General features: G+C 41.1%; 1 protein-coding gene across 1 annotated transcript in view; it reads left to right on the top strand.

The window, feature by feature from the left end:
- The window catches only part of WASHC2C (WASH complex subunit 2C), a 34,328-nt gene extending 18,103 nt beyond the window's left edge, over positions 1–16,225 (top strand). The window contains 15 exon segments of the mRNA XM_040563227.1: positions 362–525; positions 957–1,068; positions 1,999–2,181; positions 3,188–3,367; positions 4,635–4,763; positions 4,978–5,076; positions 7,101–7,202; positions 8,814–8,876; positions 9,554–9,766; positions 11,280–11,568; positions 11,571–11,774; positions 11,777–11,892; positions 12,504–12,691; positions 14,549–14,554; positions 15,745–16,225. Coding sequence (XP_040419161.1) covers positions 362–525; positions 957–1,068; positions 1,999–2,181; positions 3,188–3,367; positions 4,635–4,763; positions 4,978–5,076; positions 7,101–7,202; positions 8,814–8,876; positions 9,554–9,766; positions 11,280–11,568; positions 11,571–11,774; positions 11,777–11,892; positions 12,504–12,691; positions 14,549–14,554; positions 15,745–15,817 — 2,121 coding nt within the window. The 3' untranslated portion in view covers positions 15,818–16,225.
- Positions 16,226–17,883: the final 1,658 nt, after the last annotated feature.

The raw sequence follows: 17,883 nt of genomic DNA, 5'->3' as shown, positions 1-17,883 counted from the left end.
AAGTGTAGTCCTAAAACTTAATTGAAAATCAGAGGCACTAAGTAACTAAAAAATTGTCTGGAAAGCCTCTGAATTTACTCACATGAATAGTATAACTGCAGTTTGCACCGATCTCACTTCTTGAGAGCAACTATAATAGTAAAGTGTGTACACTGTTGTGCTGGCAAATACCATATGCCGAAAGGTGGCCGGGCCCTCTGCAAAGCCTGAACAATGTCAGTGGCTAACACAAAGGCAGGAAAGGAAACTGGTAGAGAGATACAAGGAGACTGCCAAGATGCTGAGCTGTTTCTGTTTGTAGAGAAGATGTGAAAGTGGCTTTGACAAAGACAAAAGAAACTTAAAGTTTCCTTATTTTCAGGAACACTGGAATGTCTCCAAGCCACCTAAGCTTCCTTCAGAAGATAACCGAAAAGAGGGACCTACAAAATCAGCTAGCACCATCAGTCAAGCTAAAGCTGTGAAGAAGACGAGCCTCTTTGAGGAAGAGGATGAGGAGGATTTATTTGCAATCACTAAAGAGAGGTGAAAATCCTTTGGGGGGAGATGGGAATGCTTTTTCAGAACAATTCAGCACTGTCCTCAAAACCTGACGGAGTCAGGCATATTGAATGTTGTCTCCTGTTAGTGTTGTTGAGGAGGAAGTAGAGATGCTTGAGTGGGCTGGGCTGGGCTCTTTCACCTCATTTATGTCTGTGATGGATTGTTTTCCTCCCTACCACTAAACTGGGCACCCCATTTCCCTGCCTTTGATACCTTTCCGACCTCTCTTGTCTTCACTCCTGCAGAAAGCTGTGCAGATGAGAGGGGTGGTGGTAGAATTGTTGATGTGGTGAGGAAACATAGTCTTAGATCTGGGACCAGATCCTGCAAATGAAGTCATACTTAAACAGATGCAGTACATGGGCCCTGAAACTTTTGCATTGATCTTCAACTTTTCTCTTCCTCACCTGCAGCCAAAGAAAGCCACAGAAAGTATCGCTGCTATTTGAAGATGATGCTGTTAATGGAGAATCACTCTTCGGTTCCCAATCAACACTACTTCCTTCAGCTGCAAAGGCCACAGCGGTACCTTCTCTTTCTTTTAAAAATAACACACAACACTTGCACAGTGTTTTCATAGGATATCTTCCTTGATAGGTAATGTAAACCCAAATTGTTCTAGACAATAGTAGTTCTAGCAAACTTGGAAGGGGATCAGGGAAGACTGAATTCATACATGTAAAATTTCTAACATCAGCCTAAAAGATTTCAAAATTGTCTTGATCGTCAACCCTACATTTGTTTAATTTATGTTAAACGTGTGCATGTGTTAAGAGCTTTCAGCTGAAAGGTACCACTAACAGGAGCAGATGGCTTACTGCTGACTGCGAAGCTGGGATTTCATCCTTTGTGCCACCTTGGCCCAAGCTGACTGACCCTCTGTGGAGGGCACTTATGCTGTCCTTTGTCTTGTGAGCTTAACCCATAGTGTGCTGTCTGTCTGGTTGTGCTTTGGAATTGTAACTAGGAATTGCAGAAGTTGAATTGAGCTGTATCTGTAGGACTCCCTGCACTTGTGTGCCCTCACTCCCCAATTTTGCCTTTCTGGTTACCAGGAAAACAGTTGCCATAAACATAATTATAATTCCAGACCTTGTCTTTTTCAGTTTGGGTTCAGTAGGCTTGGGAATAGAAAAAAAAACAGGCAAGCTGTAGTCTGGCTGCTGGCAGTCTCAGGAACCAGTGCAGTAATTAAACAGGTTTCCCACAGCATCTACTCTAAGCTTGCAGCTGCTTCCTGGCACTCTTCATTCAGTCTTAAGAGCCTATAGTAATAGAAATCAAAAGTCACAAATCAGAAAGCCCCATGGGAAGAAAGTAGGAGGCATCAAGCATGTTGCCAGTGTCCACATAGATCCCTGTAGATAACATACTGTGAGTCTGCTATCCCACAGCAGTAAGTACTTCCTGTATACCAAGCAATTTTGTGTCAGTGACATTCTCTTAATTTTGCAGGAGAAAGTAAAACCAGCACAAGCACCACCTTTATTTGGTGACGAAGAAAAGGAGGAAAAGGGAGATCTGCCAGATAAGGCAAAGTCTAACCAGGTAGAAGATACGTTGTGGTCTTTAGAAGAGCCTGGAGCAGTTCCAGTGCCTAGAGGAACAGATGTTGCAGGGCAGCATACAAAGGAAAAAGTGAGCGATTTTCTTACATTAATATGAAGTTTGGCAAAGGTTCAGTTTAAAAATCTAGTGGCGCTGCTTTGGGACAGTTATTTTTCTGGATTGTGTCTGCTATTGCTAAAGAGAGAATAATTCAGTCTTTCTATAGCAGAATCACTTGGTCAAACCAACAGTAAACTGATTACATGACGTTTAAATTTGTTTTCCAGCTGGCATACATGAGAGGTTTCTGTTTTGGGTTTGTTTCTTTCCACCTCCATACTGACCAGGGCAACCTTTATTCGCATTCGCAGAGCTCTCCTTTCAAAAAGCAGGCTATACTAACACACAGGTTTTGTAAAGCTCAGTAACTTTATTGTTTGAGCATACTGTTTGGTGAATTATAAATGGTTTTGGTAGCTGTAGAAACGTGTCTCTCAGGATTGTGAGTTTCTTCTGGGCTGCATTGTTTACAAAATGAGATTTGAGTGCATTATTGGAGAAGCTTCAGCAGAACTTACTCTTGGGCGTTCTCCTACTGAGTGATTGTTGGAGAAATACCAGCTGATGGGTTTCCAGGGTGCTATTATCACACTGTGTGTTTTCCTGATCACATTCAGTGTTCAGGTAGTGCTGCCCACTACAAGGAATCTCAGGTTGCATGAACTGGGTGCCTCATAGATAATGTCAAAACTGCTGTATGCGCCCTTGTGGAGCAGAGACAGCCTGACTTATAGATGGGGAGGAAACCTTATGCAGAAAGCTGCTTATCAACAGCACTGTGGTGTTAGGGTGCCAGGAGGAAGCCTTTGTTCCTTTCAGAGCCATAAAGCGTGATCTTTATACTGAAATCTATCTTGATAATCTGCATATTGCTATTCTGTCTGCTTAGGAAAAATTAATTGAAATTAGTTGTCTGCTATGGTACCAGATTACAGAACTCTGACCACTGCTGGCATTTAAACAGTAAAGTTTAGTGGTTTTGGGGGGCAAACCTGAACTAAATAACAGCTTGATGTATTTATTTATTTTGGTGGAGCCTTTTGCAGCAACATCCTTGGAGCCAGACAGCAATTCAGATTTGTTTGCAACGTCACCACCAGCTCTGGAAAAAGATGTCAAGACCCAAGCTAAGAAAGTGTTAAGCTTGTTTGATGAGGAGGAAGAGGAGAGACTGGAAGATGATGGCACTAAAAATGCACAGAAAGAAATTGGTGTGGTGAGTCTAGAGATGTTCTTGAACGCAGAGAAATAATATTTCTGCCTCTATACCTCTTCTATTCTAGGCAAGGTTTTGTTTTACCCTCCCTTCTCTGCAAGTCATGAAGTTCAATCTTTTTCAAATTTTAAACTTCCAAATTCTTGGATGAGAAATGATTCCTATTCTTCCCTATGATCCCGAATCCCTCAAAGCTTTTCTGGAAAGCATTCAGCAGTCAGCATCTAACATCCATGGAGTGATTAAGGTGCTGAAATGCATGATCATGCAAAAACCACAATAGATGATTTAGGAACCTTATCTTTTTAGTAGGGAAATCTGAAAGGTGAGACTATTTTGAGTGCTTGTCTCAGTCTAGTATGTGTTTTGTGTATGGATGCTACTAAGCCTATATCAGGTCTACGTGTGTCTAGGCATAAACAGCGTATCTAGCTCTCTAAAAAATTGACCTAGCTTTTGATGTGAAGTTGAAACTGAAGCATGGAAAGGCTGAGAACGGAGCAGTAATAAAAAATGTAGAACAGGAAGAGCAGACCAAATATGATGTGCTGGAAACTGCTTAGATAGCAGCTTTACCAGTTGGCTTGCTGGATTATGGAGGGCTGATCAGGTGCTCCGTTTGACTGTCAGCCTTCCCTACCACTCAGCAGCGAAGTTGTAAGTACATATTTTGCCAAAGGCAGGCATTATGTTATTTTCTTATTTATGGGGGTGCTTTTGCTTTAAAGGGAGGAGAATGGGAACGCTGTCAACAATAACAGCTTTACAGGACTTTGTACTTTGTCTTTCTTTTCCTTTTTTTCTTTTTTTTTAATTAAAGGTAGCTCAGAAAAATAATTACCCAGATTCTCTTCTTTTCACTTCTGTCCTGCACCTTCGTCTGAACAATCCAAGGCATAAAAGTGTCTTGCTAAAATATAAACCTTCCTGTACGCTCACGATACCATACTGAAAAACTTTTCTTCCTCCTAGGGACATGTAATGAGTAAGTAATAGAAGCTGGCTCTCAGGTCAGCAGACAGGTACATTTTGGTTAATGTTCTCATAAAAATGAACTGTTAATACATGTATGTACTTTGTAGGTTTTGCAAATTTAGTCAAAGTGAAAAATGCAACTGATAGTTAAAGTTGTATTTTTGTTACCAAGGCTGTAGTGTAGCCTTGGGTGAATTATAACCTGCCTTATTACTAGGCAAGTAAACCCATGAACTAGATGCCCTCCGTAAGGAGGGATTTTTCATTGTGTGGACCTTTCTCCTCCTCTCAGCCTTCCAAGAAAAGCACTCGTCCCAAAAGCACTGGGGTCTTTCAAGATGAAGAGCTTCTTTTCAGTCACAAACTTCAGAAGGACAATGATCCAGATGTCGACCTCTTTGCCAGCCCCAAGAAGTCAGTGGTGAGTTCAAAGCCCTCCTCTGAACCTTCTACTTAAAAATGGTCTTTGAAGTGTGCAACCTACGAATGTTGCTTGTTTGTACATAACTTAAAAGTCCCTGATCTCCAGGGATGGCCAAATGCCTAAAATCAGTTCAGGCATCACAGGCAGGAGGGAGACATGCTTTTGATCAGTGACTCTTTTATTTATTTATTTTTATCATCTCTCTCTTCAGTCTGCAAACCGTATCCTGAAACCATCATCTGGAGGTGGGCTTTTTGGGGATGATGATGATGAAGATGATCTCTTCAGTACTGCTAAAACAAACCCTCCGGTATCTGGTCCTCTACTATAAATGACTTTTGTAAAAGACTTTGGAAAGAAGTGTATAGAAGGGATTTTTTCCATATGTGTTCCCACAAGAAACGAAATGAATTCATCTTTTTAAGAGAATAGAAATGGCTCATGTGACCCTGAAGACCTAAGGAACAAATAGATGCAGTAGATCTCCCAAAACTGGGATGTGAGGAGTGGATTATTTTCCTCTTTGCATGCCACTGGGATGGGCTTAGGTGTTAGAGAATACACCTGAGCAGAAATCGGAGTAGTGGAGTTACATTTGTATTATTCAGGGTCTGACTGGTTTAACAGGTAGGGAGATGGTAGAACTTCAGCTTACAGCTTCTCTGCTCCAAAGGGCAATGAGGTTCTTTAGGCTCAGCATGCTTTGTGGGAGAGCTAGCACAGATGGCTAGCCTCAAATCTGGCTTTCCAGGTTACAGATTGCCTACAGATACAGCTTCACAACCAAGCTGTGGAAAAGAGATTAAAAAATTACACTTCCTTCCCTGAGGCATTCACTATTTGTCTACCGCAATAAGAAGCAGCTTGAGCCACTTCTATAGTAATTCAGATGAACCTGTTTTAATTTGCACTGTAGTGGACTAGCTGTATAGTTACCCTTATAGATGGATAAGGGCTGTAACCTTATTCTGGTCTATCTTCCTGTGACCAGCTGCTACTTCAAGGTATATCTACGCTTTCAACAAAAAATACTGAGATTAACATACTTGCATATCACTGAGAGGTCTCTTCGAGTAGACTTAATTTTTTGTTGGTTTCTGACAGAGAGTTTAGATAGAACTAAGTGGTTTTACTAACTTTTTATAAAGGTAACAAGGGGAAACATCTGTTACTTCAAAATAACCTTTTAAATGGGAAAGAATAGATGTGATTATGTTTTTCTTTTCAATAGGCTTAACAGTTTGGATAACAAATCATGATTGAATATCTAGTGCAGGAACCACAGATCATTAGTACAGTGGCAGATTGTTGATCTTAAACTATAATTGCCTAGCAGCATTGTTCTGGGGAAAAAATAAGCTGACTTTCTTACCCTGAAGAATACAGACTGTAGAGAGCTCGTGTTCCTTTTTATCTTTACTATTTTGTCTAATAAGTGCAAAAACCCACATTCAATAACTACTGCAAATGCCCTGGTTTTAGAAACAGGCCATTTACAGAACAAATCTAGATCTCTACCTTAAGACTTTACATCTTTCATCGTGTTTGTCTACCCAATGATATTCTAGTTCTTGCCAACGTGTAATATTAGCAACTGAAGTCTCACTTTCTTCCCTGTGATTCATGCATGACTGAGCCTTACTTGATAACTTTTGTTAAAGACTGCAGATTGGTTTAATTTAAGATAATGAATGTGTTAAAATGTTCTTGGTCACTGGATTGTTTTTAGAGTACAAGCAGCTGCAGTAATGAACTGGACTGCGTTACGGGTGGTTTGAGGTCAAAGTCCTAACATGCATTCTAAACTGCTACTCTAAATGTATTTACAGTTTAATTAAATGAAGCCAACTCTTACTTTAATCTATTTTCAGGTCGTTAGCTGGAAGTTAGGCTAGAAAACTGGCAATATTTCCTGGAAACTGTTTCTCTGAGGACTGTAGAAGGGGTGGTCTTAGCTAATTAGTGCTTGGCAGCTATGTACAGAGCCTGCTTGCTTGAAACTATAAAATAGTAGTGTTGCTTAGCTATCTTTGTACCTTTATTTTCCCCGCTGTCCTGTGTATGAGGACAGCATATGTATGCATTCAGAAGCTTATCCAAACTCACTTTATTTTTAGTATAGACAACAAAGGCTGGGTAGGTTAAAAGTATGGTGGAGTGGAAGGCCCTTGCCATTGCAGACCAAAAAGCAATGCCTGTGCATTGCAGACTCAAAAGATGTTGGTAGTTTTCTTTGCAAATGGAACTGAGATCCTAAAAGCTTTGCTTACTTTGTTGTTCTGCTGACTGTGCTTTTTACCAATTCATGTGGTCTTGTGCTCTTAATGTTTTCAGAAAATAGTGGAGAAGAAAACAGTGAAAGCCAGTTCGAGCCCTCCCTTGGAAAATGCTTTAAGTGCCAAACAAGATGACGCTCTGAAGACAGTAACTACAGAGGCAAGTACTGAAATCTTGTGTCTTGAACAGTATGCACAGGAAAAGGAGATGTTTTAAAGTCTCCTGAAAAGATCAAAACTAATGCCTGAATTCACTGGCTGCAAAGCTGCAGAAATGCAGTAATGCATGGCCATACTTATCTCTGCTTATCAACAGCAGCACTGTTGATAAGCAGAAATTTAAGTTAACTGCAATAAGTTTAAATGCTGTTGATAGTATTTTGTTCTTTATCCACGTGTTTATGAGGGCAAAGTGCAAGGCAGTGAATAACTAGGCTTCAGATGCAGTTTGATACAAAAATGTGTGATTTGATCACTTGCTCATTCTTCGAATTGCCAGTGTCTGATGGAGTGAATGTTATCTTTAAAGTATAGGTAGGCTTTCTCAGATAGGAGATCATGGCACATAGCACAAATCTGTGGCTGTTGAGTATCTTTTCTTGGAGGCTTTATGAGGAGCAAACAAGACTCCTACTCCTGTTCTTAATCTTGCAGAAACAGCATATCACAGAGAGGCAGTCTTGATCTGAAGTCTGTCTTGTCTCATCAGAGCTGCTTGTTTGACTTCCAGCTGTAGGAAATGAGCTTTTCATCTTCCGGGAAGGGGGGAGGCTGTTTTTTGCCTCCTGGGTTGAGGAACACAGAGCAGGCTTGTCTTCCCTTTTGGTGAAGTACTCTTTGATGTGGAGAATCACACTTGTCTTCCCTTTTTTTGGAGCTACTGGTAGCCTAGAATGATTTTAGCCTGTGTAAGGTTCAGCCAAATCCCATGTGCATTTAAATGGAGAATAATCTCAGGCAGCAGGGTTCTTCTGTCATGCTATCAAGTCCCCCGAAACAGTGTCCAAACCCTCAGTGACTGCCCACTCACACCAATGGCAGTATGGCCCAGCTCATAGAACCAAGTTAGATCAGACACTTGTAGTGAGCAAACCCTGGACAAATACCTCTGATCTGGTTTATCCCGGAGTCCTAGAATTGATTCAAATCTTCAGACCACAAAGCTGCTCTTGCTCATTTAGTCTGCTGGTCTTATTTCTGGTACTGATGGTCTGCTTTCTGTAGAGGAGCACTCCCTTCTCAGAAGCTGTTTTCCTTGTGAGCTAAGAGGTTCTATTTTGTAACCCTCTTGGCTTCTATGTGTGCTGCATTAAAGCCTGTGGCCCTATTATAGCCGGTTACAAAGAGAAGAGAAGTTCATTATATCGTGATCTGGCAGCATGGCCTCAGAGGATCTTAGGGGAGGGAACAAGCAAGGAGTAAGGGTGGCTGTCAGAATTTGGTTTGGCAAGAGTCATGTGTGACATGGAGAAGATGGAAGTTGTAGAGTTACTATGGCAAAGCATAATATTGGATAGAAAGAGGGTGGAACAAAGATGTCATAATGAAGATAAGGCTATGATGTTGGGAATTGAGAAGTTGAAAATTGAATGACTATAGCTCAGGTACTAGAATGTAATGAGATGCCTCGATAACAAAGTATTCCAGAAAAAGCTGGTAAGGAGTGAGCTGGTTCCTTTCCTTAGTTGTATTAAAATGTAAGCTATAGTCTGGTTGAAGATGTTGATATTAACTTGTCCAGCTGTTGTTTAATCCAGTGTAATTTTGTGCAAAATCTACAGGTCCTGTTCCCATTAAAACCAAAGAGCCCTCATCTCGGATTGGAAAGTTACAAGTAATTACTTTATTGGCATTTTGACTTTCAAAAAAAATTTAAAAAACCTTCCTTGCCTTACTGATGGCTCTCCCTGAAACAAAATCTTTTTACTTCCCTACCTTACTCTTGCAATTTTTTTCAGATTACATTCTATATTGTTACTTTTTTCTGTATTGCATGTTTAACATTATTTCCCCCTTCTCACCTTTCAGAGCTGACTATGAGCAATGCTATTTAACTCTATTTGGGGGCAGAGGGTGGGCTGCTCGTTGACCTGCTAATCTACTCAGCACTTTTAAGAATGTTCAGAGACTTAGGGTTTTTGAGTTTTGGTTGCTTCCCTCTCTGATATGAAAAATCTAATAACTGTCTACATGACAATATCACTTTAATGTCAGAACCAGTCTTTTCCTCAGACAGGATACTGAGCTACATAGGTTTTTGCCTGATGCAGAGTCGCCATGCTGTTCTTGAAGCTCTTATACAGGATTATAGTGTTGAGCACTCGACAGATTTAGTGAGACAGATGATGTGGGATATACAGAAGTGAGTAGATGTGAGAGAGGCCAGGTACTCTCAGGAGTAGAATTTGAATGCCTAAACACGCTTGCTGCTTCTCTGGAGCCATGCCTGCTCTTGAGCAGTATTAACATGATTTCTTTGTGTGTGTTTGTATGTTTTTCTCTATTTTGTAGGCTAACTTAGCTATTAACCCTGCAGCCTTACTTCCTGGTGCAATGCCTAAGGTCTCCAATGTAAAGTCCCCCTTGCCAGTTTTGGACACCCCACTGAATGAACCCAATGATGTACAGAACAGTGAAGCCTTCCCTGCTGCAGGAAACAATGAGGAACTGGGTGTAAGCTTCGATCAGCCTATGCAAGCGGATACCTTGCACAGTGCCAATAAGGTAACCTTGGTATTTAACAGGATAGAAAAGGGGATTAAAAACAGTCTCTGTTCTCTTTCAGAAACTTATGTTTTGCCATGCAAATTCTGCTAACAGTGTAGTCTATCTGAATAAAGGTGTGGAAATCTAATCCACTGTACAAGGCCAATGAAGAGAAGGTCAAGTTTACTGCATTCTTAGCTCTGTAAGGGGCTTACGCATATGCCCAATTCAGTCCCTTTTTAAGGCACATGCATACAGCACCCAAATACATTGTTTTTCCCTATAGGTTGAAGGTATTTTAGTCTAACACCTTGTACTGTCTTGAAAGGTGCCAGCCTGAAAACATAAAGAAGGCATTTCTCTAGGCTAACTATAAAATATGTTATAGACAGCTGCTGTAGCAAGATGTCAAGGACATGTCACTACTGGAGGTTGAGCTTTATCCCTTCTGTGGATAAACATGTCATGCTGTCCTGAACTGTCAGTCATAATTCTTTTTCAGACAAAAGCTCAAAGAAAACCCTTAAAAACAAAACTCAAAAGAAAACAAAACAAAAAACGCGACACACAACCCCCCTAAACAAACAAAAAACAAACAAAAAAGCCAAACAAAATAAACCCAGCCACAAGCAAAAAAGTTATAGCTTTTGAAATGGCAGATCTGTCTCCTGGCTCACTTGTTTTTCATTCCTACCTTTTTCTTAATGGACTGCAAAAGACATTCTACTTAAGGATTTAATGGTTCTTTAAAAAAAATCTTGAATCATACAGTTAAGACTTGGTCTGGGTGTTAATAACAGGGAAGATGAGGTTGAACTGATATGTTTACTACTTGTGTGCCCATGTGGTATATGGTAGAGGCTATAATCGAAACTTGCGGGAGGATGTGTTTTCCTTAAGAGCAGTGAAATTAAATGGAAAATGTAATTAGTCATGACCTAGACTAACTGTGCACCACAGAAGTTTCTGGATTAGTAAAGTGTCAGATTAAAGCAGTGCCTAAAGTCACAGGGTTAGTGTGATTTGCTGACCCGTGTTGTGACTCTCTACTTGCAAGTGCTATTGCTTTTGCAACCCAGTTCTACCTGCTGTGGAATGACTAGCAAAGCAAAAGTCCTGAGTTATTTTCTGAATATTTTCTTGCTGCAAGCTACTCCAAGCTCGAATGTCCAGATGCCTTTCTGCAAAATAGGGAGAGTGGATAATGCTGAGATGATGGTTCTTGCTGCTTTTCTCTCTGAGCAGATAACAATTTAGTTTCATCATTCCTTGCTCAGAATTCACAACTGAACACTTGCTTAAATGTACAGGTAGCTGCTGAAGTTACTTAAACCAGCATTATAAGCAAAACTTTGAGTTAATTTGGTTTCGGTGTGCTAGTATGAAATGGGTGCTGTGTTAATTGGCGGTGTTACGAAGGCAGAAAATGTTATAAGGGAACAAAATGTGAATCCTAACCTCTCTTCCATAAATTTGTTATTGTTGTTGTTTTTTTTCCCCCTTTATATGTAACCCTGCTCTTTTCTTGCAGACCAGGATCAAGGTTACAGGAAAACGAAGACCTCCTAGCAGAATGGCCCGCCGTCTAGCTGCACAACAGTCTGGTGAGAGTGAGGAGGTGGACAGTGCTAAAGAACTGCAATTCTCACTACCAGAACAGAGGTCACCAATAGAGAATGTAAAGGAGCCTGTTGTTACTGAAGGAGAGTCCAAGGAAAATGGCTTTCTGTCTGGCTTGTCACTACCAGCTCATGGCAGTGTTCTTTCTGCTGGGACAAACAAAATCCTTCCTCCAGAATCCACAGATGAAGGAGATGATATATTGAATCAGAAGACCTTTTTGCAAGCAGCTCAGCATCCAGAACAGCTGCACAGTCAAAGCTGAAGAAGGAAATTCCAGACAGTATGGCTAACGTACCCATTAAGGGCAGAGAGAAAAAGCCTGATCTGTCTGTTCTGGGTAATCGGGACAGCAATGATCTCTTCCAGTCTGTACAGAAAAAATCATCATCGAAAAGCAGCCCCATACCTTTTTGGAGGAGGAGGAAGATTCTCTTTTCACCAGTCAGAAAACTGGAAAGAAGGAGTTGAGATCTTCTGTCCGGCAAGCTGTTGACCCTACTGCACAACAAGACATCTTTGAGGTAATGGTTGAAGCTTGCTGGAAAGAGTAGGGGCAGAAAGCCTACCATGTTGGCCTTTTTGATCCCCAGGGCCTTATGCAGAAGTTTCTACTTAAACACAGGCTGAATGGTGGCTATTGTAGGACTGGGGGTGTGCAGGAGAATGAGTGAAGTAAATTGTCAATTATACTTTGATATTGGGCAACAGAAACCTTTTCTTTGGATGTTCATCTGTTTATTAGCAAATGTGGATTAAAAGGTGGATTCTTAACACAGAGCAGATGCATCAATGAATGTGCTGTGATGACGTCCCTATGTTTATGACCGTTTTCAAAGCAGTGAAGTATTTGGTTCCTTTTTGTTACTTGCCTGTTCAAAGCACAGTAGCTCAAATAGATCTTTAAAGGAGGAATGAATTTGGCAGGCTGGAGAGGTGATACAAGCATCTCTGTGTTGTACTCGACCTGTGCACAATCCGACACTAGGGCACTTTTGCTTGGGGACAAGGGACTGAAAATTCTCAGGTTTGTCAAGGCTGTCAGTCTTCTAAACACTTTAGCTGCTGTGTACAGGTAGTGACTATCTTTTGAAGTGTATTGTGTATTGATGATCTCTCTGTACTTTGCTCTAAGGATGATATATTTGCTACTGAGGCAATTAAACCAATGACGAAAACAAAAGAGAAGATGCCAGAGACTAACCTGTTTGATGATAACATTGATATCTTTGCGGATCTCACCATAAAACCAAAAGAAAAGAACACCAAGAAAAAGGTGGAACAAAAATCCATATTTGATGATGATATGGGTAAGTGTCTAATGTCTTGTTACTAATCTCATAATATTGTCCTGAGTTGTGTTTGTCAGAGATGTTTTAGAACCCTTTGCTTTCCTTAACTATGAACTGCTCTCAAGTCTCTGGATATCTTTGGATTTTACCCCTGGATGAGAACTTCTTAGATCTGTAGAAACAGCACAGAATCTAAATGGTTTAGGAAAGTGTATGAAAGTCCTCTTTTGAGACGAGGAATAGTTTAATTTCTGTAGAGATTTTCTCATCTGTGGGAATTAGAAAATTTCTTGTCTGGAGTAAGAGACTAATCTCATCCTGTTACAGCACTAAGAGATGTTCTCTGTTTAATTTGCACAGCTTCTTGTATCCTGTTTTCAGATGAATCACTAATGGTGTGAAGAGATCGGCATCTTTCCCCGCATCCCACCTCAGCCCCCTTCAGTATTGCACAGACTGTCTTGGAGCCCATAAGATTTTGTTTATGTCTGTGTGTACCCAAAGCATTTTTGCATACACTACACCTAAGAGCAAAGATTGCCCTGTATAATTAGTTGAGAAAGCAACATATAGTAATATAAAATGGAGCAAAGCATGCTCCTTTCTTGTTCTGTCAGTGGAGGTGTCAGAAGTCATTTGATCCCTGACTGCATCTGTTCTCAGAGTCTTCGTGTTTACAGCTCTCCTTTGGGATTGCACTTATTTCTTTTCCTCTAACAGGAAGAAAAAGGAGTTCCTTCACCTCTAGCTTTGATTCCTGTCAGCTGTCCTTCATTCTGTTCTGCCTATTCAAATCGAATCTGATTTATCACAGTTTTGCTTGTGCTGCTCTTAAGCACTCAAACGTGATGGAATGACCTGGCTGAAGTCTCTAAAGATGTTAGAAAACTTGCCAGAGAATGAAAACGTTGAGATTTCAAAATCTTGTCAATTGATTAAAAAAAAAAAAAACAACCCTTACAGATTTGCAAGTAAGATATTTGAAATATAGATGGGATCAACAAAAATATTTGTCTAATTTTTTTTCCTAGATGTAGCCTATATCAAATGAAAGGACTTCTGAAGCAGCTACCCCTTCTAAATACTTTTGCACAAAAAATCAGAACCTCATGTTGAAAAACAATTAGAGAGTGTCATTTGAAAGTAACTTGGAAAATTAGTCACAACAGAGCCTGTTTGTGCTTCTGCTTTTGACATCTACTCTGGTCCTAGAGCTTGTTGTCTCTTACATGTGATGGTGATGCCTACAAGCAGCTACAGCATCCTGTTATCTGATAGACTTTGTTTTCCTCTAGAGTATTGGCTGTTTTGCGGTGCAGCTCTAGGTATGCAGCTTCTTAGTGCCCAAAGGTATGGAGTTTCAGAAGCCCAACAGGAGTGTAGGGAAGATAGTTGATAGTGAGGATGCTCTCTTGGATGTAGGCTAGTAGAACTGGCACTTTCCTACCACGTAGGTTAAGGATTGGCTTCAGGGATTGTGGTAGGATTATTTAGGCTGAACGTTGCTGTCCTAGGAAATCCTTTCTACTGCAAATAACTGGATGCAGTTTGGTGGAGGAGGCAGGCTACTTGCTTTCTTTGTCCTACCGCAGCTTTGAGTCATTATTTGGTACATTTGTGGTAAGCTTGTGGTTACACATTAGGAGGAATTTTATCTCACATCTTATTCTTCTAGCCTCCTCAGTGACCTTATGGCTGATGACACAAATAGCTTAATCAACAGCCATCTCTGCCCATCTCGGACAGTCCAAGAAAAATGGAGATTGAGCTCTCTTTGTGCACTGACAAATGCTGTTTTTCATGGCCAAAACTCTCTCCTCTTTCCTAAACCTTGTTATAAAATGTGAGTGATACCTCTACTGCTGATGTCACTCACTGTACTTCCCAGCTGGCTGTGAATCTAATCCATGTGATACGTTTTTGCTCTGGAGTGATGCCAGTAGGGGATTACTTTATTTTACTGCTGTTCTAAACTGCTCTTGTGCTGAGATGGTGTCCTGGATTATTCCTGTGTAATCCTTTATGATAAGCACAGTAGCAAATGTACCAGAGAGGAAGAAGCAGTGAGGACAGAAAGGAGAGTGTGCTGTGATAGGCCACTTCTGGCTTGGCCTCTGCTCATGGTTAAGATATATGTTGAAGTCTGGAATATTAGTGTTCATCCTCTGGACCAGTAAATAGCTATGAACCTCAGTGTAAGGCATGTTTTCTAAATAGGGATTCATGACTAGCAATGTAAGGGTCTTGTGAATTGCTAGTGACTCAGATGCCTCATAGCAACACTTCAGTGTTTGTACTGGAAAAACTGTCTTCTTCCCTGAGTGTAGCCTAAACACTAGCAGCCCTAGCCCCAGCAAGAACTGCAGCTCTGTGGGCTCACTCTTTCTTAATAGCAGTGTGAGATTTTTCTACCTTGAGGTCCCATTTATTCATAGCAGAAACGCTAATACTAAGGAAGGTGGGGGAAGATCTTGACTGAGGACTGTAGACAGACCTTTTGAATATTCAGCAGGATGGCAGCCTGAGGCAGTCAGAGAGCAGTCTGCCTCCTTGCATCTTAGCTGTGCCCTATTCTCAAGTGATGTATGCTGTGTTTTTATTCTGCCATAGGTTAAAGATTCTCTCTTATGGCTAACAGATGATACAATAGTCCCTAGCAAGTACTGTTTTTCTCCTATGATTTTCTTTGACACCAAACTTGGCTGCTCTTGGAGTCTCTCAGGTTCTTCAGACACTCATGTTCTAGATAAGTGGAATGTTATCTGGAACTTGCAAGATGAAACTTATCGTGGAGGTTTAACTTATTAATATTTTTCAAATGCTTCTGAGAGTTCAGACACGTTATAAAATACAAGTAATTTTGCTTTACTGAGAAGGAAAATTGTTCTTGATTTGACTTACAGCTAACAGCTCCCACGTATGTCCTTACAAATAGATGTAGAATTGCAAGCAGCAGGAAAGGATTTGTTTATCACAGAATGTCCTTGGCAGTCCCTGTTCTGTGCTGGGGACTTTTCTGTACAATGTTACTTCTGTTTAGCAGTCACTTCCCATTAAAAGCATCTTTTTTTTCTTCCCCTCTAGATGATATTCTCTAGCAGCCAAACCAAGATACCCACTCCCAAAAGTAGATCTTCCCAGACAGCCTCGGAAGTGAAGTCTGAAAGCAAGGCACTGAACACATTTGATGACCCACTGAATGCCTTTGGAGGCCAGTAGCCAAGGGGAATATGTTGCAGAGGGGAGGCCTTCCTTATGCTCTGTCTAATACACTGGATTCCCTAATCCAGTAGAGCTGAAATGAGATAGCTGTGGATATGTAAATGACAGATTACCCATTATAAATAGTTACTATGCTCTTGTACTGGGTTTAATTACTCTTAATGATATATTAAAAAAGGACGGTAACCTCCTGCTATTTTTTTCCATGGTGGCCAGATGAATATAGCCTGTGCAATACCTGCGATGAAGTAATCTATTATACAAAGTATAGTTTGTTTTATTGAACAGATCTATAGAGAAAATCATTGATATTGTTAAATAGTAAATGGAGTCTGTTAAATGAGATCCGTCTGTACGTTTTGCTTTCTACTTTACCACTTGTTAAGGACATCTGCACTGGGACTGGAAAATAATCCAAACCACTACTATGCTTTGTGTGGGCCAGCTGTCAATCTCCTGAGCTAATGTTAGTGTAAGGTGGGATTCTGTCTGTTATTAAGTATAGCTTTTTATATATAAATCCTGCACTTAGAGCAGGAATTGATACCAGGTAGAGACCAGTTATTTCATACCGGCAGCTAATATGGTCTATAAAAATAAATGCTTAAAACTTCTCTGCTATTGTGTATTAGAGAAGAGTACCTAGTGTTCTATGAGAACAATAGAAACCTAACATTGTCTCCTATTCAAGTTGTAAGCCACTAAATGAGACTTTGGCCTGCTTGGATTTGTCAAAGTTTTGCAAATAACACTTTCCAAGCAGTCCATCTATACTGAGCATGGTTGGTCACTTCTGTGTTGACAAGCCTGTGCGTTCCTTAACGCAGCGGCTCACTTGTGCCAAAGGCTTGGATCACCTCTTACTATCTGCTTTTCTTTCTCATCTGTAACACATCGTAGGCCGTTTACAGGAACTTGTTATTTTGTGTAAGCTGTCTAACTCTCTACTGCATTTGGCTTAACCTTCTTGGTTCCCTTATTTTCTAGATTATCTTTGTGGAACAGATGTGATTAACCATATTTTATGTCCAAGCAGAGCAAATGTATAAATTTTACTAGTGACTGCCTGAATTTCTAACTTTTAAACTAGGTGTGCTGTTTTTATGATAGGACTGTCCTCCTTAGCTCTTAGACTGTTCTTTTTTGTGAGTTTAAAGCAGGTGCTCAGAAGATCTCTTTAAAGCAATTCCTGCTGTCACTGAAGCCTTTGTTCTGAGACACCTGCTTCCATCTGTCGTTACTCAGTTGGATCTACTTTATGGGCACAGAAACTACTACAGACGGAGCATCTAGCATTAATGAGGGTAAAGCAGAAGAGAAGGGTGGAAGGGGTAAGAATGGAGAAATATCACATACTGACTTATTACCAGGCCCACCTATGGTGTGACTCACGTTAAGTGGGGGGTAAGCTGGGAGTACCAGCTTGAAGAAGACAGGGAGATGTCTGCAAACGGAGCCTACAGTGAAAGCGCTCACAATTTATTTATATGCACTGCATCTGCTGCATATGCCTCATACGTGCCTCATGCATATGTTTGGACAGCCTCTTTACTCCTTTCTTTTGTGCTTATAGCGGACTCAACGACAGCTCGGGTGGAGAAAGGAGAAAGATGGTGGATTCTTTCTCTTTCTCTGCTCCCTTTGCATTAATAATTGACATTAGCATGGCAGAGAGTGGTGCTCATGAGCTGAGCACCCTAGGGGCTAAGAGCAGTTGGAGTAGGAGGTAAAAACACGCGTGGCAGGGGCTTGAAGGTTCAGGGGAGAGAAACCTTTCATGGAGCCTGGCACCATGGCCCCGCCCACAGCCTGAGGAATCCCCTGAGGCGTGGGACTACACTACCCAGGACCCTCTGCGCCCCCCGCCCGCAGCCTCTCACGTGCCCGCCACTAGGAGCGGAGCCGCTGCATCCGGGCCCTTCCCGCGTACGCCCCGCCCCTTAACGACCACAACAAGCGCCCCGAACGCTCTCGGCCCCGCCCTCCCCCGCCGGTACCGGG

Source organism: Cygnus olor, chromosome 7, assembly GCF_009769625.2.
Source record: "Cygnus olor isolate bCygOlo1 chromosome 7, bCygOlo1.pri.v2, whole genome shotgun sequence".
Lineage (NCBI taxonomy): Eukaryota > Metazoa > Chordata > Aves > Anseriformes > Anatidae > Cygnus > Cygnus olor.
The sequence above is the reverse complement of the archived record's forward strand: the minus strand, read 5'-3'. Positions and strand labels throughout refer to the sequence as shown.